The sequence below is a fragment of the Canis lupus genome, chromosome X, assembly GCF_003254725.2.
Source record: "Canis lupus dingo isolate Sandy chromosome X, ASM325472v2, whole genome shotgun sequence".
Taxonomy (NCBI): Eukaryota; Metazoa; Chordata; class Mammalia; order Carnivora; family Canidae; genus Canis; species Canis lupus.
In genome coordinates, this window is record NC_064281.1 from 119,617,603 (window position 1) to 119,643,252 (window position 25,650).

General features: G+C 41.9%; 1 protein-coding gene across 2 annotated transcripts in view; it reads right to left on the minus strand.

The window, feature by feature from the left end:
• CD99L2 (CD99 molecule like 2) overlaps positions 1–25,650 on the minus strand; it is a 94,656-nt gene that overhangs the window by 17,719 nt on the left and 51,287 nt on the right. For both annotated transcript variants that reach the window (XM_025460759.3, XM_025460758.3), the window contains exons 2-4: positions 23,609–23,668; positions 1,740–1,808; positions 1,529–1,612 (exon numbers count right to left, since the gene is read on the minus strand). In XM_025460759.3, coding sequence (XP_025316544.1) covers positions 1,529–1,612; positions 1,740–1,808; positions 23,609–23,668 — 213 coding nt within the window. The remainder of the gene's footprint in view (positions 1–1,528; positions 1,613–1,739; positions 1,809–23,608; positions 23,669–25,650) is intronic.

A 25,650-nucleotide genomic window follows, 5' to 3' on the forward strand; every position in this document is an offset into this window, starting at 1 on the left:
CTCCCCCAGCCCTGTCTCTCTCTTACTGGCCTTGAAAAAGCAAGTGGCCATCAGCTCTGTGACTGGAAGGAAAGGGACCCCGCCAGCCAGCCCACGGACTTGGAAGAGAACGCAAGCTCAGAGACCAAGGCTGGCTGACATCCCCAAGAACAGACAACTTGGCTTAGCTGTTCCTGACCTCCTCGCTCAGCAAAGGAACCTGTGAGTTAATGAATGGGCACTGTCGTAACTCGCCGAGCTTGGGATCATTTGTTAGGCGGCAACAGGAAAGTGATACAGGGAAAGGAAAACATCGGATTCTGGCTTAAGCACAGAGGACTCGACTTTCCCGTTCCGTGTGGGCACATGCCAAGTAGGCGGAAAGCGTTTCTGAGTCAACTGCCCTATGCTAGAGCGCCCTTGAGTGCCTGCTTCAGTTCTGGGCTGCATCAGCTGCTTTGCGCCACGGAAGACTACTTTTCCTAGAAAGAATGATGGATGGTCAAGCTAGCGTTAGGGCGGCTTGAATATTTGGCAGGCATTTTCTTGAAAATGAATGAAATGAGGCCGTCACTTCGAAGGAAACCATTGGCCAGATCTGTTGACAATGGTAAGATTTCAAACAAAACTTGGAATTTTGAAAGAATCTACATCCACCACTGTGAGCTTGGCAGCCTTCCAATGCTTGAGGACTTTATCTTAGGAGATGGGGGCGTGACATTAACAGACGTGAATTTGGGGTGCTGTGTAATAAAACGTGGCATGATTTGGAAGTTCAAAAGACCTCAGGACACCAATATTTCCAAATGACCAATGCACAGAATATATAAATTTGTGAAAGGGTAAAAGCTGCATTGCAAGTCCAAGAGCATCCTGAGGATTAAATGGAATCAAGTATGAAAAGTTCACTGATACGGCTTCACAGTCCACACTGCACTGAGACAGCAGGACACCGCCGCCACTGGTCCTGTTTGGGGGTCTTAATAAAGAAGAATATCTACAATGATCTAAAAAGTCCATTAAAATATTCCTCCCTTTTTCAACTGCATATATATCGCCTGATTTCCTTCATACTCTTCAGCCATAACACCACATTACAACCGAATCCAGAAATGGAGTGAGTCGAGCTCTTCTGCTTAGATGTTATAGAAATGTGCAGAAGAGATACAACGATGCCACTTTTCTCACTACATTTTGTTCTCATATTGCCAGACAGTTATTTTTCTCCCAAAAACACACTACTTCTGTTAACATGTATGGGTTTTTGTTCATTTTAAATGAATAAGCACTTTTTTTTTTTAAGTTTTCAGTTCAAAGATGATACTGGTAGATATGATCCACGGAAACAAAAGCCTTTGAAATCCCCAGTGATTTGGGGAGGCCGGAGACCCAAAATGTTTGTGAACTACTACAGAGGGTTCTCCTATGCCTTGACATGCTCCTGGCTCTGCCGGGCCTGGGGGGCTCTTCGGGCTGTTGTAGTCAACGAGCCACAGTGTGGCCAGGGAGCCACAGCGCTGGCCGGTGCCCTCAATCAGCTCTCACTGACCTCCTCCTCCTGGGCTCGGTTTCCTGCGACCATCGTCTCGATCATTTCGGTCATCCAAGGCATCAGCCAAGTCGAAATCGTCATCTGCAGTGGGCCCCAAAACATACAAGACAAAATGAATTTGCTAAGGTCCAGGTAGCTCTGTGGACATCTGCCCCAAAGAGAGCTCCCCCTATCTTTCTCTATAGCCCTCCTTAGGTGGCAGCATTACCTGCAGGCTTTGCGGGTGCTCTGGTTGTTGCTGGCCTCTTGGTTGTGGTGGTGCCATGGTCCCATCTTGCTAAAGTAGGGAAGGGGGACAACATAGGAACACATTTAGTAACAAAACACAGCAGCCACTTCATGGCTCAGGTGCATCACAGCATGAACATGGGACCCTTGTCTTAGTCCTCGAGACCCCTCTAAGGCCTCTGACAACCCCTTGGAGGATGACAGAGAAATGCAGAAGGTTGGAAGGAGATGAGTTCCGCACACTTTTCTTCAGAGGATTGGTGGTATGGCAGACATGGTCCCACAGTTGACCTGGAGATTCATGGAACTGGGTGTTCAGCCTAGACCTGCTGGACCGTGGATCCAGGGGGATCCAGAGCTTGAGCATGACCCTCAGGAGCTTTGGGCCTTGGTTTCCACCACTATCAACCCGGCACCATAACCACGAACCATGCTGCCCAGGGATGGACTGAGTTCACGTTCCCAGTAGAGGACAGCAGCATCTTATAAACAGAAAGTAGTATAATATCAAGAAAATATTTTATGTAAGTGTGGTTGTTACTACTGTATTAGGTTTTCTAGCTCAACCAGACTCCTCTAAAAATATGGGACTTCTTTCAAAACAATTACATGGCATGCATCAGTTTTCCAATAGTTTCTTTTCTTGAGCTTCAAGAATGTGCCATAAATTATAGCTGGAGGTAGCAGAGGGAAAGGGAATATAAGGGAGAAGAAAGGCAAAGACAATGCTGTACAGCAAGCATTGCTATACAGCGATGTAAACAGCAAGCATTCAGAAAAGAAACAGCAGTATTTGCAGGAACAAAACCTCAGTGAGTTTTACAGATCAATAATGTAATCCTCAAATGGCCCAGGTAATTTACAACACATCACCTGTCTTTTCTGGATAAGGCCTTGGGGTTGTTTGTGGATCAAAGAAATGTAAGTCTGAATCTTCTGGAAAGAATATAAAGAACACAGTAAGACATGACCTGACATTTCTAGTTATGTCTAAAGGGAGACGTTACATCATGATAAAGGATCAACCCAGAAAGAACACAGAACCATCCTAACCAGACAACAGTGTCAAAACCCACAGAGAGAAAACTGGTAGAGCTAAAAGGAGAGAGCAACAAATCCACAGCGATAGATGGGACTTCAACGCTCTGCCGTCAGCAACTGAGAGAACTACTAGAATGAAAATCGGCAACAACAGAAAAGAAATGAATGACACAATTAACCAAACAAGACATAACCAGCATAATGGGATGCTCTGCTCAGTCGCAGGAGAATAAGTATTTGTTTAAGCAGGCAGGGAACATTCCCCAACAGAGATTATGTCCTGGACCAGAAAGCCAACCTCAACAAATTTGAAATTATTGAAATGTGAGACAGGACTCCATCAAAAATCTAGAGGAAAACACAGACCTCTTCAAGCTCAGCCAAAGCCACTTCTTGCTAGACACTTCTCCAGAGGCAAGGGCAACACACTCCCAAGAACTGAAAGCAGGGACTCAAACAGGTACTTGCATCCCAGTGTTCATAGCAGCACTCTCCACAATCGCCAAAAGGTAGAAACAACCCAAACGTCCATCACTAGATAAGCAAAATGTGGTACATGTACAATGGAATACCGTGCAGCCATATAAAGGAATTAAATTCTGATTTATGCTACGACATGGATGAACTTTGCAGATATTATGCTAAGTGAAAGAAGCCAGATTCAAAGAGACAAATATTGTAGGATTCCACTTATATGAGGTTTGGGATGATGAGAAAATTCTGGAAATGAATAGCAATGATGGTTGTGCAACACTGGGAATATACTTAATGTCAAGGATTTTAAAATGGTTATGTTCTACTATGAATGTTTACCACAATAAAAGGTATTCAATCTAGATGAAATATGCAATCTGAATATTCCTATAACCATGAACAACTTTTAATGTAAAAGCTCCCCCCCCCCAAAAAAAAAGAAACCTCCAGGCTTTGATGGTTTCACTGGTGAATTCTACCAAACATTTAAAAAAGAATTCATACCAATTTTACATAATCTCTTCCAGAAAATAGGAGGGCTATTTCCCAACTTGTTTTATGAGGCCAATATTAACCTGGTAACAGAAAAAGACCATATGAAAAATAACTATAGATCAATTTCTCTTGCTAACTATTACATAAAATCCTCAACAAAATATTAGCAAACTGAATGGAATGCATAAAAAGAATTATATACCAGGGACGAATGGGACTTATTCTAGTTATGGGAGGCTGGATCAACATCTGAATAACTATATAACCCACCATATCAGCAAGCTAAGGAAGAAAAACCATAATCATATGGACATGGAAAAATCCAATATTCACTTATGGAAAAAAATCAGTAAATTAGGAATAGAGGAGCACTACTTCAACTTCATAAAGAGCATCAAGAAAATACCCATAGCTATCATCAGACTTAATGGTGAAAAAATGAATCCTTTCTCCCTAAGATCAGGAACAGGGCACGGTCACTGATATAATTGTAGTACTAGAAGTTCCAACATTGTGACAAAAAATTAAAGACATACAGAGTGCAAAGAAAGAAATAAACTTAACCCTATTTGCGGAGGCCATGATCATCTACATAGAAATTCCAAGGAATCTATAAAAAAAATTCCTAGAACCAGTGAGTGAGTTTCCTAGAACCAGTAATTTCAGCAGGGTCCCAGGATATAGGATTAACAGTATCAAAACCAATCATATATACTAGCAATAAACATATGGATTCTGAAAAAACACATTACCATTTACAATTGTGCCAAAGACAATTATATATTTAAGTGTACACTTAAAAACTAGGTACAGGACCTGCATGCTGAAAGTTACAAGATAATGAGAAAAATCAAGGAAGACCTATATAAATAGAGACACATACTGTGTTCGTGGATCGGAAGACAGAGTTAAAGATGTCAACTCTCCCCAAATTGATATGTATGTTCGACACAAGTCCTACCAAAACCCCAGCCAGTTCCCTGACAAACTTAGAATATTTGTATGGAAAGGCACAGCCCCAGAGTAGGTAAAACAATCTTGGCAAGGAATAAAGTGGGAAGAATCACTCTACCCAGTAATAAGGCCACTGTGACTATAAAGTAAATCAAGACATCAGCAAAGGGGCAGACACACAGATCAATGTAGCCAAATGAAGAACCCAAAAAGAACTGCCCACATAAGCTCAAGAGATTTTCATAAAGGTGCAAAGGCAAGATGGAGGAAGGATGGTCTTTTCCTCAAATGATGAACATTCGCCTATCTTAACAAATGATGTCCATCTGAGGAGCCATAGGCCAGCCACAGGCAAAAATAATGAACCTCAACCTCAGCTTCATGTCTTATCCAAAAAATGAGATTGAAACAGACGACTTTGTTTTAAATGTCCAGTGTAAATCTACAAAACTTACAGAAAACAGAAGAAAATCCTCGGGACTGAGGGCTTGATGAAAAGTGCATAGACTAGCTAGCAAAGCTGTGATCCATAAAAGAAAAAAAAAAAAGACAAACCAGACCTCATCAAAATTACATTTCCTTTTGTGAAAGACCGTGTTAAGAAGATGAAAGACAAGCTTACAAAGCAGGAGAAAATCCTTACGAAACACATATACGACTAAGGACTGCGTCCAGAACACATGGAGAGCTCTTAAAATTCAGAGTAAAAAATAAACAATCCAATTAGAAAATGGGCAAAAGACATGAAGAGACATCTCACTGAAAAGTTTAGACAGATGGCCAATAAGTACATACAATTAGGAAAATGCAAATTGAAATCACAATGAGATATCGCCACATACCTATCAGAATGACTATACCGAGTACCGACAAGGATGTGGAGAAACTGGATCACTCATATACTGCTGGTGGGAACGTGAAATGGTGCAACCACTCTGGGAAATGTGTTGGCAACATTCTCTAAAAACTAAACCTACAATGATCACATGACCAAGCAATTACACTCCTGGGCATTTACCCCGGAGAATGGAAAACTCATGTTCATACAAAAACCTGTATATAAATGTTTAAAGCCCAAAACCGGAAACAACCCAGATGATCTTCATAAATAAACTGCGGTGTATCTACATCAGGGAATATTATTTGGCAAGGCAAAGCAACAAATTATTGATACTTGCAATGACTTGGCTAGAATCATACTGAGTGGAAAAGAAAACCCGTTTCCAAGCATTACATATTATAGGATCCCATTCACACAACATTTTCTAAATTCTACATATGGACTGTCATGGTGGATACACGAACCTACCCAGATGACAAAACCACACAGAAGTGAAAACACACACCTACGCGTGAGTAGAAGTTTAACCAGGAAAATCTGAATACAATCACTAGAGATTTATATCAATATCCATGTCCGGCTGATGACATTAGACTGTATTTTGCAGGGTGTTACCCATTGGGGGAAGTGGATACAGGGTACATGCAATTTCTCTGTAGTATTTCTTATGCCTTCACAAGTTCGCAATTACCTCAAAAAATTAGTCAGTTAAAATAACAAAGATTTATTTGAGCATCAAGGTCAATTTTGATACCAAAAAAAAAAAAAAAAGGATCTGACATATAAATGGCTGGTCTTCAGGGTCCCAGGAATGTCTATTATTGACCTTAACTACGAAGGAGCAAAGCATGCAGAAGAAGGGCAGTAAGTGGGATCCCTGGGTGGTGCAGCGGTTTGGCGCCTGCCTTTGGCCCAGGGCACAATCCTGGAGACCCGGGATCGAATCCCACATCGGGCTCCCGGTGCATGGAGCCTGCTTCTCCCTCTGCCTATGTCTCTACCTCTCTCTCTCTCTCTCTCTCTGTGACTATCATAAATAAATAAAAACTAAAAAAAAATTAAAATGTAAACCTTTAAAAAAAAAAAAAAAAGAAGGGCAGTAAGTCAGAACACCTAGGAATGAGGTGGTGTACACAAAGTTTCCAGACAACTAAAGCTGAGCCTTTCCTGGTCCCAGTGGCTTGTGGCACACTGACAATCTTACAGAGAAGACATCTTTACAGGACAAATAACACGGTTCTCAGTCTCTTTGAGATGAGGATATAAAATGCAACTTTTCTAGAAGGCCTGGGATCACTATTTTGCTGTTCTTACACTGTGTTTTACCTCTGAAAGACCAGAGTCCCATTTTCGTCCTTCTAGATTATCAGATCTAAGCCTCCATGGGCTAGGCCAACTGCCAAGCAGGCCAGTCATCACTATAAGCCAAACCCTGAAGTTTTGGTTTTGAGGTCCTGTGATAGCTCTTTGGGGCAGGTTGGCCTGCCAATCAGTAGAGGCCTTTGCCAGGGCTTTTTTTTTTGGGGGGGGCAGGGTGCCCCACCTGATGCTAAACTCCCCTTTGAGGTCATCATTACCTTCCCTGTGCAAACACTTGTAATGGCAGCACACTGGGGAGAAAAAGCCCTGGAGAAAAAGTGTGGACCCGGGGCTCCAGTCCCGTCGCCCTGCTAGCCGGCAGCAGAACCTTGGACAAGTCCTTCTCATCTGAACAACGAGGGGAGCACATGATCACAAAGGCTTTTCCTGGCTCTGCCACCTAGAGTTCTTCCTCGTGTAAAGATGGCTTTAATTTTTTTAAAGTTTATTATAAAGGTAATATATGCTCAACATGAAAATAATCTAATGGTGTAGAATTGAAAGAAATTTAAATACTAGAGTCAGCCTCAAATCTATCCTCCGAAGTGACTATTCTGAATCTTTTCAGATATGCGCACACGCCTGTGCACCTGCGTGCGCGCGTGGATGCACGTATCCAATGGAAGCGGATTCATACTACATAAATTCGGTTGCATGACTTGACTTTTTTTTTTTCATGTCGGTTCCAGAGATCTATCTCATTTTCATATCGGCTGTAGAGTACAGATGCTTAGAACCGTATTCCACTGCAGGGCTCCAGCGTTTCATTCGGGGCTGCTCTAAAACACAAGATAGCTGCACAGGTGCAGAAGCATACCTGGAGGGAGAATGCTCTGAAATAGAACTGCTCAAAGAGTTTATCAAATCGCCCTCCTGAAAGGTGGGCCTAATTTATGGGACTGCCTGCAGGAGTCAAATTCTGAAGGCGGAGCTTCCTACAACAGAAGACACCTACAGGGACTGTCGTGCTTGCCCCAGCTCCGCAAATACGCGCTCACCAGCCGCTCAGAGTGAAGCACTCAGTGACTTCAGGGGGAACAAGCTGATGCCACATAAACAGCTCTTGGACAGGACTTCTCCAAAAGTGTTCCACGAGTCCCTGGGGGTGGTCCTATTTTCACAGTCCTCCTCAGATGTCCTTTGCCCTTTCTCCAGTTTTGATCTGCACAGTAGGTGCAGAAGCAATGGCGTGTAAATGAACCAGGGCAGGAGCACCAACAGTATGAGAAGGCCTGAGACTCCTGCCCTTACAGGAGCAGTGGCAAGAGAATACCCGTTTTACTTAATGTCTGAGACGGTGGACAGAACCCTAAGACAGCTGGGTGGACCCCGGGGTACACAGCCTGCATGACCCCAGCCCCTGGAGTGGGGCTGGAACCATGCCCTTTCTGAGATCAGGTTATGACATATGGCAGAGGGAAGGGGTTTCTGCAGATATGATTGGGATGCCCATCAGGAGGAATGGACTACTCAAAAGGGAGAATATTCTGGGTCATATCAGGTGCTAGGCCCTTGAAAAGAGGGTCGACTTGCATTTACTTGCAGACCCTGAGGGGGTGGCAACAAGTTCCATAGCTGCATAGAAATTAAGTCTGCCAACAACACCGAGCCTGTGACTAGGTTACCTCATATGGGAGAAAGGGGGCTGTGCCGATGTGATGACGCTAAGGGCCTTGAGATGAAAAGATTATCCCGGATTATCTAAGCAGACCCAAGGTCACTCCAAGGGGAACAGACAGGCAGGAGAGTCAGGGGAGGAGATGCAATGAGGGAAGCAGGGGCAAGAGTGAGGGAGAAATCTCAAGAGTCTACTTTGCTGGCTTTGAGGACGGAGAAAGAGGCCACTAGCCAAGGAATGCAGGTGGCTGGCCTCCAGAAGCCGACATCTCCCTAGAAGGTTCCTTTCCTCCCAAAGGAACACAGTCCAGCCAGTACTTTCATTTTCACCCAGCGAAACCCAAATCCCATTTCTGGCCTCCAGCCCCACAAGGTGATAAATCTGTGCTGGGCTGTCTGAAGCCAGCACGCTGCTGTCATGACAGCAGCACTAAGAAACTGTGGATTTTGGTACTCAGATTAAGAGACTGCTGTCCTCAATACTCAGACATGGGGAAGGGGCTTTGGAAGGCTGGAAGGATTTTGAGGAGCATGGGAGTAAAAATCTGGACTGCCTTGAACAGACTGTTAGCAGGAATACGGATGTTAACAACTTGGGCCAGCTAACAAGGGTTCAGGGAGAAGTCAAGGGTGCGGCAGAGAAAACCTATGGCATGCTCGAGACTCCTGAAATCATCACGACGTGGGTTCAGAGAAATATGGATGGTAACAGCTTTGCCAGCGAGGTCGTGGACGGAAGTGAGAGGCATGCTACTGGACGTTCCAGGAAAGAAGGTCCTTGTTATGTGGCAGAGAACTTGGCCGAGTGATACCTCCTGCAGTTATGTGGAAGGCAGAACTTGTAAATAATAATGAACTAGGATAGGTTAGCTGAGGAGATTAAAAAAAAAAGTGTTAAGGGTTTGGCCTCATTTCTTCCTGCTGCCCAGAGTAAGACGCAAGAGGAAAGACGAGAATGAAGGCAAAGCTCAGAAGCACACAGGAAGCAGCACTTGATGATCTGGGAAAGTCTTATCCTGACCTCACTGCAAAAAGCGCTATAAAATGCACTGCCAAGAGAGCATGCTCTGGAGAGAAAGCCAATGGTGTGGCTGGAAAGCCCTTTGATAGTGCCTTGGAAGGGTCAGAAAGTCGGAGTTTCACTCACACAACAGGCTCTTTGAAAAGACTGTACCTGTGACTCATGGAGCCCCTGAGCCATCCCAGTGGAAAGATCGGAGGAGGAGCCTCTTACTCTGAAGGAGCCATTGCCATGACATCCAAGGGGAAACTCAGAAGGCTCTTGAGAATTCTGTAGTGACAGGAACACTGGCAGCTTAGAAGTATAAGGGACAGAAGGAGAACAAAATGAACGAAGCCTCCCCCGATTCTACAGGCAGAAAGCAGGCCAGCAGCAAACATGTGCTGGTTTTCGTGGACAGGGAAGGATGACTCCGAGGACAGAGCTGCAAGCCGGGAATGTACTCCTGTGACCTACAGCAAATGATCCCCCAGCCTGGAACCGAATGGAGTTTGCCCGGTTGCATTCTGAAATTGCTGCAAACTAGCAAAATTCTTTTGCCTCACGTTTTCTCACTTTTGAAAAAGACTGATGGATTGACTGGTTCATTCATTCATTTATGAGAGAGCAAGACATGGGAGAGAGAGAGTGAAGGGAGGGGCAGAAGGGAGGGAGAGAAAGAGAGAGAGTCCCAAGCAGACTCTATACTGAGTGTGGAGCCTGACGTGGGGCTCGACCTCACGACCCAGAGATCACGACCTGAACCGAAACCAAGAACAAGAGGCTCAATTGGCCGAGCCACCAAGGTGTCCCCATTTTGTCACTTCTGTAAATGGAATATCTATAACTGTTGTCTCATGCCTGTATTTTGGAGATCAAATAACTTGGGTTTAAGATTTTATTTATTTATTCATGAGCGACACAGAGAGAGAGAGGCAGAGACATAGGCAGAGGGAGAAGCAGGCTCCATGCAGGAAGCCTGATGTGGGACTCGATCCCGGGACCCCAGGATCATGCCCTGAGCCAAAGGCAGACAATCAACCCCTGAGCCACCCAGGTGCCCCACAGATAACTTGTTTCCTGAGTGTCACAGGTGTATACATGGAGAAGGACTGCGCCTCAGAATGGTGTATATACCCAGAGCCTTACCTACACCTGATTTAGATAATGCAGGTGACAAGATCTGGGACAGTTGTGCCAATTAAAATTAAGACTTTGGAATCTGAGGTGATGATGTAACAGGTTGAGACTTTTGAAGAAGCTGGGACAGACTGAATGTCTTTTGCATGTGGGAGGGATACGAACATTTGTGAGCCAGAGGGCACAGGTGGGAGAGGCAGTGCTGCCCTCAGCAAAGATGGCAATGTCCTAATTCTCAGAACCTGTGAATACATTACCCTACACAGGGTTTTTATGTGTGGTTTTTAAGTTAAGAATATTGAGATGGGGAAACTATCCTGGACTATCTGGGTGAGCTCAATGTGATCACGAGGGTCCTTGAGAGAAAAAGAATCAAAGAGAAAGATATGAAAATGCTACAGTACACTGCTGGCTCTGAGGATGGAGGGGAAGGACCATGAGCCAAAGAACATAGGCCTCCTGAAGAGGGGGGGAAAAGCAAGGAAACCGACCTTCTCTAGAGCCTCCAGAAGGAACGCAGCTGTGCGGACACCCTGTAAGTTTTAGCTCAGTGAGATCCATTCCAGATTTCTGACCTCTGACTATAAGGTAATACACGTGTGTTGTTTACACAACCAACTTTGGGACAATTCATTACAGCAGCAACAAAAAACTACCACAACTTCAAACCTCCCCTGAGACCCTAGCCCCAGCTGATCTCTGGACTGCAGCTTCATAGAAAACACTGAGTGGAGGACCTGGCTAGACAGAAACCAAACTCCTGACCTGGAGGAATAAGAGAATGCACTGAAATTGTTCTAATTCAGTCATTTACGATGATTGACGACGAGGCAATCCAAAATTAATAGGAGGGAGGCAGAAAAAAATACGTTATGAAAGCTCAACCTTGAATCTACAACTTTTCAGCCTTCTGGGTGATGAAACAGGAAGGACTGAAAGATGACACTGGAAAATAAATGCCCTTCCCAGAGCAGCCATATGACCTGCGGGCTTTGCTGGCGTTCTGGTTGTTGCTGGCCTCTTGGCTGTGGTGATGCCATAGTCCCATCTTGATAAATAGGGAAGAGGGACAACATAGGAACACATTTAGTAACAAAACACAGCAGCCACTTCATGGCTCAGGTGTATCACATCATGAACATGGGACCCTTGTCTTAGTCCTCGAGACCCCTCTAAGGCCTCTGACAACCCCTTGGAGGATGACAGAGAAATGCGGAAGGTTGGAAGGAGAGGAGTTCCGCACACTTTTCTTCAGAGGATTGGTGGTACGGCAGACATGGTCCCACAGTCGACCTGGAGATTCATGGAGCTAGGTGTTCAGCCTAGACCTGCTGGACCGTGGATCCAGGGGGATCCAGAGCTTGAGCATGACCCTCAGGAGCTTTGGGCCTTGGTTTCCACCACTATCAACCCGGCACCATAACCACAAATCATGCTGCCCAAGGATGGACTGAGGTCATGTTCCCAGTAGAGGACAGCAGCATCTTATAAACAGAAAGTAGTACAATACCAACAAAATATTTTATGTAAGTGTGGTTGTTACTACTGTGAGTATTAGGTTTTCCAGCTCAACCAGACTCCTCTAAAAGTACAGACTTCTTTCATTTCTATCACATGGCACACTATGTAGGAGTTTTCTAAGTTTCTTTCCTTAGACATGAAGACTTTTGTGTAACTGTTCCCAACATTAGAAGTAGTAAAGGAAATTTAGGACCAAAACTAGAAATTGGTTGAAAGTAAAAAGATGGATAAAAGTATATGATACAAATAGCAACTATAAGGGAGTTGGAGTTGCTGTATCGCTATCAGATAGAATATACATTAAGATGAACACTGTTACAAGAGTCAAACAATGACATTTTATAATCATGAAAGGATTAAGTCCAGCAGAAAGGTAAAATTTTAAACATCTATGCACTGAACTACCAAGCCCCAAAATAGCAGCAACACAATGGCAAAAATTGAAGAATGGGCAATTTGGTGATAATAGCTACATATTTCAATGCCATCCTTTCAATCACAGATAGAAAAACTTCATAGAAAATCAGAAAGGAAGACTTTAACCAATGGGTCAAAGAAGAAATCACAGGGAAAATGATTAAATACCTTGAGATGAATGATAAAACACAACATACCAAAACTTATATGTTATCGTGAAAGCAGTGCTCAGTGTGTTTGTGTGCGTGGGTGTGTGTGGGGGGAATTTCTAGCTGTAAACATCGACATTAAAAAAAAAAGGCCTCAAATCAATAGCCTAACCTTTCATATTAAAACATTAGAGGGGGATCCCTGGGTGGCTCAGCGGTTTGGCGCCTCCCTTTGGCCCAGGGCGGGATCCTGGAGTCCCGGGATCGAGTCCCGCATCGGGCTCCCGGCATGGAGCCTGCATCTCCCTCTGCCTGTGTCTCTGCCTCTCTCTCTCTCTCTCTCTGTGTATCATGAACAAATAAATAAATAAATAAATAAATCTTTAAAAATAAATAAATAAAACATTAGATAGGGGCAGCTGGATAGCTCAGTCAGTTAAGCATCTGACTTTTTATTTCAGCTCAGGTCATGATCTGAGGGTCAGGAGGTTGAGCCCCATGTTGGGCACCATGTTCAGCATGGAGTCTGCTTGAGATGCACTTTGTCCTTCTCCCTATGCCCTTCCCCTGCCCCTGCTCTCTTATTTATTCGCTCTCAAGCAAATGAATAAAATCTTTTTTAAAAAGAAATTAGATGAAGAATAAACCTACATCAAACAGAAGAAAATAAAAATTGTAACAGAAATAATTGCAATAGAGAACATAAAAACCAGAACCACAGGGACGCTTAGGTGACTCAGCAGTTGAGCATCTGCCTTTGCCTCTGGAACTCCAGGATCGGGTCCCACATTGGGTTCCTGCATGGAAGCCTGCTTCTCCTCCCTCTGCCTATGTCTCTGCCTCTCTCTGTGTCTCGAATGAATGAATGAATGAATGAATGAATGAATGAATGAAACAGATAAAAAAATTTGATTCTTTTAACAAAACTGATGAACTGTTAGCAGACTGACCCAAGACAAAAAGGAAGAAGACCCAGATTACTAAATTCAAGAATGAAGGAGAGGAGATTACTATCAACTGTACAGAAATAAAAAGAATTAAGGAACACTATGAACAATTATATTACAATAAATTAGACAATCTAGATGAAAAGGCCAAATTCTTATGCACAAACCACCAAAACTGACTCAAGAAGAAACAGAAAAGCTGACTAGATGTACAGGTAAAGAGAGTGAATCAAGTATTTAAAAGCTCTCCACAAAGAAAATGCCAGGACCAGAAGTCTTCATTGGTGATCTCTACCAAATATTTAAAGAAAAATCAGAATCAATTCTACTTCAACCCTTCCAAAAAATACAGGAGGGAATACTTCCTCATTCTACAAAGCCTGTCATATCTTCTACCAAAGCCAGACAAAATCCACGGCATGATAACTAGATAACAAATCTGCCACAGACCTCTAACCCTTATGAATATAGATGCAAAATCCTTAACAAAATACTAGCAAACCAAATCCCACAGCATACTAGGATTAAAAAACATGGCCAAGTAACATTTATTCCAGGAATGTAAGGGTATAGCTCCATATAAGAAATATCACTGTAATATCAAAGCTATTAGAACAAAGGGAAATGAAACATACAATCATCTCAACAGATTCAGAAAAAGCATCTGACAAAGGCCAAAACCATTTCGTGATAAACAATACTTTTTTATCTAGGAATAGATGGGAATTTTCTCAACCTGATAAAGGGCATCTATGCAAAATCCACAGAAATATTATATTTAAGGATGAAAGACTGAAAGCTTTTCTCCTAAGATCATCAACAAGACAAGGATGTCTACTCTCACCACTTCTATTAAATATTGTACAGGGCAATTAGGCAATAAAAAGAAATCATCTAGACTGTGGAGAAATAAGTCAAACTATCTCTAGTCAAAGATGACATGACCTGACATACAGAAAACCCTAACAATCCAGACATACTCCCATTGAAAAAAAAAAAAAAAAACCTCTTAGAGATACTACGTCCAGCAAAATGGCAGGCTACAAGATCAATATACAAGAATCAATTGTATTTCTATATATTAGCAATGATCCGAAAAGGAAAATAAGAAAGTGATTCCATTATACCAGCACCAAAAGAATAAAATTCTTAGGAATCAATTTAACGAAAGGTGTAATATTCCACTGTATATTATTCAGCCATCAGAAGAGAAAAATACCCACTATTTGCTTTGATGTGGATGGAACTGGAGGGTATTGCGCTGAGTGAAATAAGTCAGAGGACAATCATCATATGGTTTCACTCATACGTGGAATATAAGAAGTAGTGAAAGGGATCATAAAGGAAAGGGGGGAAACTGAGTGGGAAAAATTAGAGAGAGAGACAAACTATGAGAGACTCCTAACTCTGGGAAACAAACAAAGGGTTGTGGAAGGGGAGGTGGGTTGGAGGATAGGGTAACTGGGTGACGGGCACTGAAGAGGGCACTTGATGGGATGAGCACTAGGTGTTATACTATATGTTGGCAAGTTGAATTTAAATTTTAAAAATGTAAAAAACAAACACACACACAAAGGATGTGTAAAGATCTGTATGCTAAAAGCCACAAAACACTGTTGAAAGAAATAAAAGGAGCCTAAATAGGTGCAACATTGTCATAGATTAGAAGACTCAGTGTTGTTAAGATGGCAATATTACCCAAAGTAATCTATAGATTCTATGCAATCTCTACCAAAATTTCAACTGCTTTTTTCTTTTTTTTACAGAAATGGATGAACTGATCCTAAAATTCAGATGGAATTACATGGGAGCCCAAATAGTCAAAATAATAGGAAGAATGAAATTAGAAGAGTCACACTACAAACCTACAATAATCAAACCTATGTGAAACTGCCATAAGATTATACATATAGACTAATGTTACAGTATTGAGAGTCCAGAAAGAACCCACGTATTTATGGTCAATTGATTTTGAAGAGGGTGCCGAGACCATTCATTGGGGGGAAAGACTGGTCTGTTTAATAAATGTTGCTGGGACAACTGGATATCCACATGCGGAAGAATGAGGTTGGACCCCTACCTCACAGCATATACAAAATTACCGCAACATATATCAAGCTGGCCGCAAATTTTCAGAGATGACTCCAAAAGCATGAGCAACAATAAGGATAAATTAAACTCCATCAAAATTTAGAATCTCCATGCATCTAAGTATAGTTTTAAGAAATTGAAAAGATAACTATGAAAAGGGAAGAAATATCTGTAAATAATAGTGATGGTTAAGGTTTAGCATCCAATATGTATAAAGCCCTCCTCAGTTATCAGAAGAACGCAAACAAAAACCACAATGAGGTTCCACTTCATCCCTACTAGGAGGGACATAATTTTTTAAAAAAGAAAAAAATAAAGACATAAAGCCAGAACCGTACAATTCTTAGGAAAAAACAGGAAAACAAAATTTGACATAAGACCTGGCAATGGTTTCTTGGATGTGATACCAAGAGTACAGGGAACAAAAGCAAAAATAGACAAGTGAGAGTACATCAAACTAAAAGGCTCTACACAGCAAAGGAAACAGTCAAGAAAATGAAAAGGCAATATAAGGGATGAGAGAATTTTGCAGATCATATATCTGATAAGGGGTTAATATCCAAATTATGTAAGGAAATCCTACAACCCCACTGCAAAATAACAAATAATCTGGTTAAAAAATAAGCAAAGGACTTAGATATTTCTCCAAAGAAATGGCCAACAGGTATAGAAAAAGATGTTCAACATCACTGATCATCAGGAAAATGCAAATCAAAATGAGATGTCATCTCACATCTATTAAGATGAATATTATTTTAAAAAAAACACAAAAGATAGCATGCTGGTAAGGTTGTGGAGAGAAGGGAACCCTTGTACACTGTTGGCGGGAAAGTGAAATGGTACAGCCATTGTGGAAACAGTACGATGGTTCTTCAACAAATGAAAAAAAAATAGGACTACCGCTGGATCTAACAATCCTACTTCTAAGCTTATATCCAAAAGAAATGAAATCAGGATCTCAGATATCTGCACTTCTGTGTTCACTACAACACTGTTCTCAATAGCTGCGAGAAAGAAACAATCCAAGTGCCCATGGATGGATGAATGGATAATGAAAAATGTGCTATGTACATAAAATGGAATGTTATTCAGCCTTAAACAGAAGGAAATCCTGCTATTTGGGACAACACAGATGGACCTGGAGGACGATATGCTAAGTGAAATAAGCCAGACACAGAAAGACAAATACTGTATGATCCCACTTTCAGGAGGAATCTAAAGAAATCAAAGTCATAGACTCAGAGGGTAGAATGGTGGTTACAAGGGCTGTGGGGAGAGGGAATGGGGAGGTGGTAGCCACAGGGTACAAAGCCTCAGGGGGGAAAAAAGGAAACTAAGTTTGCTTAGTATGTGGAGGAATCAGAATCCTTACACAGGGCCAGCAGGAATGTAAGATGGTGCAGCCACCGTGGAAAACAGTTTGGCAGTTCCTGAAAACATCACACATGGAAGGACTTTATGATCTTGCACTTCCACTCCCAGGTATATGCCCCCAAAGAATTAAAAACAAGACCATGTACGAGCATGCTCACAGCAGCACTATTCACAACAGCCAAAGGGCGGAGATGGCCAAGTGGCCGGCAAGCGATCAGTGAACGCATTGCGGTCTAGTCATATGATGAATATTAGTTACAAAAAAGAATGGATGGAGCACTGATAATGCAGGCTACAAGGTGGGTGTGCCTCCAAAACATCCTGCTACATGAATGACAGACAACAGATCGCATGTCGCATGACAGTATTTCTAGGACATATCCAGAACAGAAAGTACTTTGGTGATTGGGAGCAAGGGGGAGGGGGAAAGGAGGAAAGATTGCTTAATGGGTAAGGGGGATCTGAGTTTGGAGGGAAGGTAAGATTTGGGGGCTGGGTAGACATGGTGGTTGCATGACACGGTGAATGGTTTCAAACAGCTAATTTTATGTGATGTGCATTTCATTAGCTTTTTAAACAAAGAGGGACAGGTGGGAAAGGAGCTCATCACCTTAGCTGCAGGTTTATTCCACGAGTCAGTTTTAGTAAAAGCAGAGATAGAACCTGAGAATATGGCCGAGTCCTTCCCTTCAAATGACCATTCCTGCTTACCCCTTGAGAAAGCCGCTGGTACGCCAACGTGCACATCAACGTGAGGACCACACCAGTGGATGGGTTTTTTTTTTTTTAAGATTTTATTCATTTATTCATGAGACACACACACAGAAAGGCAGAGACACAGGCAGAGGGAGAAGCAGGCTCCATGCAGGGAGCCCGATGCAGGACCCGATCCCAGGACCCCGAGATCAGGCCCTGGGCTGAAGGCAGACGCTCAACCGCTGAGCCACCCAGGCATCCCCAGTGGATGGGTTTTTACGGTAAGAGGACCACATGTGACAACCTGCTGTCATTATGTATGTACTTTGTAATCTAGCTCATCATTCATTAGTTTAGAGATGATTTTAGGTCTGTAATTTCCATTAGACTTTAAGCTGTAAAATGAAAAAGCACAGCCTGGCTACCTGTCTGAAGGAGGCTCTATATTATGTATTTCTAGATTATGGTGATATGTCACTGAAACCATTATTTGAGCAATTTTTGGAAAAGCAATGGCCACTGATGTAATATTAGTTTAAAATCTGTAGGACTCAAACAGCTTATTATTTTTCCAGATTAAAGAAAAAAGAGTCAACTGGCCATAGATGTAAGGGTTTATTTTCAGACTCTCATTCTGTTTGATTGACCTGATGGTGTCTGTCGGATGCCAGTACCACGAAGTCTTGATCGTTAGAGCCCTGTGGAGGTCTGCGCCACTACACACAGTTTCTGGCAAAGTCTGGTTTCTCCGAATATCTTAACATGTGTGTGGAACCAGTGGCTGGGTCACAGCTGGAGTCTGTGGAGATCCAGAATGCTAGCTTGGATCTGTGTGATGTGTAAGATACTATTAACCAGAGATTTTCTTGTTGTGAACTTTTCGATGGCATTTATCACCCATAACCGAGAGGAGGAAAGTCTAGCTGCTTATCAAGGAATTAGAATAGTAGGTCAACATCATGAAAGCAGCGAGCTCCTAAAATAAAGAAACCTATTTCTGTGAAGCTTTTCTCAAAATGACAAACTTAGGAACGATTCTTTGCTGCTCAGCAAATGCTGGTAGCAATATGGCACTCCTGCCAGAAGGGATTCTTTTTAACATGTGCTACGACAACACAGTAAACAAAAGTGGCCAGGTTCCCCCGAGGGTGACTGAATGATGGCATTCTGAGGAAATCAGAACACTCATAAGCTTTACAGGGCAGGGGCACTTGGGGCAGGGGACACAGTTGGTTAAGCAGCCAACCCTTGATTTCAGCTCAGGTTGGGATCTCAGGGTCCTGGGATCGAGCCCCATATTGGGCTCCATGCTCAGTGCAAAGTAGGCTTGGGATTCTCTCCTGTTGCCCCTCCCGCCTCAAATAAATAAATAAATTTTTAAAAAGAAGAACTTTATAGAGCAAAAGCCAAAGTATACTTCCCTGTGAGATGATTACACACTTGGCAAAAGGAAGAGAAGGAGGAAGAGAGGGAGGGAAATAATCAGGAGATTGACAGCTAAAGGGTCTGTTTGAGGTGATGGAAATATACTAAAATGGATTTTAGTTATGATTGCAAAATCCTGTAAATATACTAAAAACCCACTGAATTGAACACTTTCATTTTTTTTTAGGACTTGAGAGAGAGTGCATGAGCAGAGGGAGAAGCAGACCACCCCCTAATCAGGGAGCCCAATATGGGGCTTGATCCAGGTCCCTGCACGGGATTATGACCTGAGCTGAAGGCAGATGCTTAATTGACTGAGCCACCCAGGTGTCCCAAATTGCACACCTTAAATGGGTAAATTATATAGTATGTGAATTATATAACTTGATAAAGCAACTTTCAAAAAAATACTCCAAAAGCTTCTCTTTGCTCTTAGAATAAAGTGGTCACCATGCCCTTGAAGACTCCATATAATGCAGTCCCTTCCAACTGCTCTGTCTTTTCTCCAGTGCCGTCCACACTCTAGTCACATAGGCCACCCTCCAAGCCCCCCGAGCCAGCCCCATTCTTTTCTCCCTAGGGCTCTTACACCTGGTCCCTTGGCCTTGACAGCTCTTTTCCCCTTCTTGCAGGTCACCTCTTATCAGAGAGGCCTTTACCACCTCATCTAAACTAGCCACCATATACCACCTCCTTGGACCCTCCCTATCCCACCATCCGGTTATAACTGTTCCAGAGTACTCCGTGAGATCTGAAATTATCTCATGTGCTGTGTCCCATCAAAGACAATAACATCATGAGGACAGACCTAGTCCACACAGTATGCCCAGCACTTGCAGGGGTGCCTGGCGGCAAGCACGCACTCCATAAACACTGTTGAATTGACCAATGAAGGTCATTTACAATACCCTGACGTAGGAGGTTCGGGGACAGTTTAAACAAGAAATGTACAATACACAAAGGAGGACATTCTCTACCCGAAAACAGAATTGAGCCAAGAAGAGATGAACAGGTCTATCTGTTTGAACTTCAGTAGCATGAAATGTAAGGTAAGAGAAAAAAAAAGAAAAAGAAAGAAAGAAAGAAAGAAAGAAAGAAAGAAAGAAAGAAAGAAAGAAAGAAAGAAAGGAAAGAAAGAAAGAAAAAGAAAGAAAGAAAGAAAGAAAGAAAGAAAGAAAGAAAGGAAGGAAAGAAAGAAAGAAAGAAAGAAAGAAAAGGACAGCAGAGTGATGAGGTTTTAGAGGATGTCATTCAAGCAAAGATATCACATGCTGGTGCTTCAATGGGTCCCAGACCCACTGACTGATGGATGCTGATGAAGGTCAGATGAGCAGGTGTACAACTGAAAAAGGAATGTAAATATTACAACGCCCCCCTAATCAGGAAAGTAATAAATTTCCTAATTGGGGGTCTTTATACTTTGTATTCTTTTGTTTTTTTTGGGGGGGGGTCATGTTTATTTGGGGGGAGATGTTAAATGATTTCATTAAAACTGTTATTGCTAATAAACTAAGCGTATTTATTTTCTGGGGAATGCAAAAGGCCACCTGCATGTATAGGCCCCTAAGCTCTCACCTCAAGGCATACATTAAAAAGAAACTTCTAAAGAGATCAGTAGTTTTAGGTGTATCATCTATTTTGAGTTAATTTTTGTATAATGTGTGAGGCAGGAATCGAACTTCACTCTTTTGCACCTGGATATCCAGTTGTCCCAGTCCTATTTATTAAAGAGATCATTCTTTCCCCGTTGGGCAGTCTTGGCACCTTTGTCAAAAGTCACCTGGCCACAGATATATAATGGTTTATTTCTAGAATTTCAATTCTATTTCATTGAACTCTATGTCCATGCCTAGTGCCACGCTATCTCGATTACTGCAGGTCTGTAGTAAGTTCTGAATTAGAAAGTAGGAATCCTCCAACTTTTTCTTTTTTCATGATTGTTTTGGCAAATTTTGTTGTTGTTGAGAGAGAGAGTTCAAGCACGGAATAGGGGCGGGGGGTATAGAGAGGAGACAGAGAATCTTGAGCAGGCTCCATGCTGAGCAGAGCCGGATCCCATGACCGTGAGATCATGACCTGAACTGAAATCAAGTCAGAATTTCACTGACTCGAAGAAACTGACTGAGCCACTCAGGTGCCCCAAGGCTGTTTTGGCAATTTGGGGTCCCTTGAATTCTATACGAATTTTAGGATCAGCTCGTCTGTTTCTGTAAAACTTCTAGCTGGGATTTTGACAGACATTGCTTTCAGTCTGTTGGTCAAATGAAGTAGGTAGGCATGCATTCCTCACGTATGCTTGACTTACACCAGAGACTCGGCCCCAGTCAAACCAAGAAACAATAATGGCTGATGCTCACTGAGCACTGAACTCATACCAATCCTGTGCTGAGCGCTTCACATGGGCCATCTCATCTAATCCTTACAGTAATTCCAGGAGGTAAAGCGTATTATTAGCCTCATGTAACACGCAAGGGAATGGAGGCACAGAGAAATCAGGTGACTCATCCAAGGGGACAGTAAGTCGCAGAGGCGAGATTCAGATGCGGGAAGTCTGGCTCCAGAGCCCCTGCTTTTCTCAACCCAGAATATACAGAGAGCTCACAAATCTGCAAGAAAAAGACAAGCAAACCAGCAGAAAAATGGGGAAAGGATATGAACAGATACTTCACCAAAGAGGAAAATACAAACGGCCAATAAACATATGAAATGATGCTCCATCTTACTGTGATGAGGAAAACGCATAATAAGCAATTAGGATATTTTGTCCATCGGATTGGAAAAAGGCCTTTGACTGATAAAATCTGGTGATGTGCAGATCTAAGAGAAAAGGTCCTCAACAGTATTCAGTGAATATATAAAGGCACATTCATTTTGAAACAACTTGGCACAGTCTATTAAAATATAAAATACATACACCCTTTGGCCTGGTAGTTTCACCAAACTTGTGCACAAAGGATATGGACAAGAATGTTCACTGACGCCCTGTTCGTAATCATGCAAAATGAAAGCAAATCACACGTCTGCCAGTAAGGAAATGGCAGCACTGGCCACGGCCAAAGCCATACCACTGGAATGCCAGCTCCACGAAACACAAGTTCACGTCTGAAGTATAGATATATTGATGTGGATACACAGATGATGTAGTGGGTTGAATGGTGCCCCCTCAAATATATAGCTGAGTCCTAGTCCCCAGGTGCCAGATATGTGACCCTACTTGGGAAAACAGTCTTTGCAGATGTAGTAATTCAGTTAAGGATCCTGAGATGAGATCATGCAGGATTTTCCAGGTGGGTTCTAAATCCAGCAAAAAAGAACTCCTTTGAGAGACAGAAGAGAAGACGGCAGCACACAAAGGAGGAGGCTCTATAACAATGGAGGCAGAGATCAAAGGGCGGCAGCTGTGAGCCACCAGAGCTGGGCCCAGGAAAGAAGCTTTCTGCACTCCAACCTTCCAAGGGAGTGTGGTCTAGCAGACACCCCAAAGTTTGGACCTCTGGCCTCCAGGACTGTGAGAGAATATGCTTCTGTGGGTTTAAGCCTGCCAGTGTATATACTTTGTTACAGCAGCCCTAGGAAAAGAATACAGATAGATACATTCATTCAGGCCTTCAATACATATTAAATTTTAAAAAAGGTTGTGCAGTAATACATACATAACTACATTAAAAAGCCTCACGTTAAAAAAAAAAAAAAGCCTCACGTTATGTAAAACAACAACAAAAACACCAAAAGATCTATGTGTATAGATGTACGTAACAGCATAGACAATCACCTGGGACCAGTATGTCCCAGACTTTGGCAGTTCCCTCCTGGGATGGGAGTGAGGTTAGTTGGATGGGGAGGGGTCACATAAAATCTTTCGGCTATACTTGCTAACATTTGCACTTAAAAAAAAAGGTTTTGTTTTTTTTTTTTTCAAAAAATATAAAGAGAAATTGACGACAAAGTTTAGCATTTGAGACAATACGTATAGATACCATTTTAAGAAGAGCCATTATTTTAAAAATCTAGGAGGAGAAATAAATCTCTTATTCACTTCAAAGTACCTTTTTCTGAGCTAGGGAAAGGCAGTCTTCTGAGGCCGCTGCTGGTGAAAGTGCTGTATCAGCTATTACACATTGCTTGGTATTCTTCGCAAAGGAAACAAATGTTAAATATTCAGATTTTAAGTAATGCAATTTATGACACCCATATTTTATCTGATCAATACAGATAAAACAATGTTTTCCTTGAGTGTGTATTCTGAGCGGGTGGTGCATATGAATCACTACTGTTTGCTTTTACTAGTTTATCTGATTGACTACTCACGCTTTACTGAGGAAGTTCCTTTCAATGCATCCTCCAGACGGAAATCAGAGTCCCCAGATCCTAAAAATTTAAAAGAAGATTTTAAATTAACTCCTTTTGCAGAAAACAGAATAGTATTGAAATAATTTCTTGTAATGATTTTTTTCTCTTTAGATAGTGTCATGAAGGTTAACACCACAAAAGGACATTGGTAGAAGCCATCCAAAGATATGTTGAGTTGACATACTTCTACAAACAACTTACCTCCACCAAAAACAAAACAAAACAACCGAACAGCCTTCAGTCCACTAGAAGGCTGAAGGCTCAAGTGTACAGAACACAAAATATAATCTTACAAAAGCCCTCTCCATAGTATGTAGGACTTCCACAACAAGGACTCTTGGAGTCCAAGGCTCCACTGATAATGCACCAGGTTCATTCATCCCACTACACATCTCAATGCTGCACTGCACTTTGTCAATCCAGAGTACCTGCCCCCTGACCCCAGTATCCATATCTAGACTAGTAATTCTAATTACACATAATTTAAAAGGCTCCAGGGAAAAGCTTTTCACAAGAGAATTTATTCTCAGAAGTGTACCCATATACCCAACTCTGCTTTTGAACTAGACAGCTATCATTAACCCCAGATCGGCATATACTTTCCCACAGGTGTATTTATACATTATCAATTCTTAAACCACAACGCATGTATACTGAAACTGAACAAATAGGTAAATGAGTGATGAACTGGAGAAGCCAGGCTTCTCACTGTTGGAGAGGGATATTATAGATAAGAGGAAGCTAGAATGATCTATGTAATAATGGATTAAAGTTGGGAGACCTCAGTATAAATCATGTGTAGTTTAATATACACACAGATGGTCACCTATAGAAATACTTATAGATGTGTGTATATATACACACACATACAATTATATATATATGGGCTAGTATGTGGACATATGCCTTTGCTCTCTCACCTGAGAGGGCCTAGAAGTAATAACACCCCAGCAGCGATGAAGACACCTTGCACCCAGATCTTGGTTTCTAAATAGCACTCTCCAATTAAAGAAAAACAGAACTTCTTGGAGAAATGGCTGATTCTAGGACTGAACAATAAATATAGGAGTTTGAAGCATCTTCTAGTGCCAAGAAGTATGTTTTGAAATATTAATATTGATAGGTATATTTCAAAGAGGCACAGGGCCAACTGAAAGAGCTCCCAACGGCTAAATTTAATCAAAAAGTAGTATTGGATTATAATCCAAAGTATAAAATATCCATGTGTCCACGCTGATATAAAAACATATTTAAACAAATACATAAAGGGAACAAAACAGAAGAATTCAAGTTAACTAGCTCAAGGAGATGAAACATAACTCTTTACTCCTTAAGTGTTGAATTCCTTCCAAAAGTTACAGTATGAGCAGGTAGGTGGGGGGGAGAAAGTAACTTTACAGTCGAGAAGTCTAAGATACACTACATCAGCTCAAGGTTAACAACAGTGATGGGTCACATTGATAGTCAAGACCCTTGAGATGATGGGATGAGACAGGCACTATACATGTGTGGTCTTCCTCTCAAAAAAATGTAACCCCAGTATAATCATGAGAAAAACATCAGACAAATTCCAGTCCTACAAAATATATGACTAGTACTCCTAAAAAACCAAGGTCATCAAAAACAGGAAGTCTGAGAAACTGACACAGCCTGAAGAGCCTAAGGAAAAATAATGACAAAAGGTCACTGGTACCTTGGATTGGATCCTGGAACCAAAAAAAAAAAAAAAAAAAAAGCAGGGGGCTTTGGATAAAAACAAAGGAAATCCAAATAGAGTATGAACTTCAGTTAATAATAGTATATCAATACCAGTTCATCAATTGTGACAAATGTGCTACACTGATGTAAAATGTTAAAAATAGGGGAAATAAAATGTGGAGCATAAGGGAACTCTCTGTACTAGCTTGGCATTGTAAACCTAAAACTGTTCTAAAAACAAATTTTATTTTAAAAATCCATTTCCCATAGTAAAAAAAGAAAAAGAGAGAGAGATACAGGCT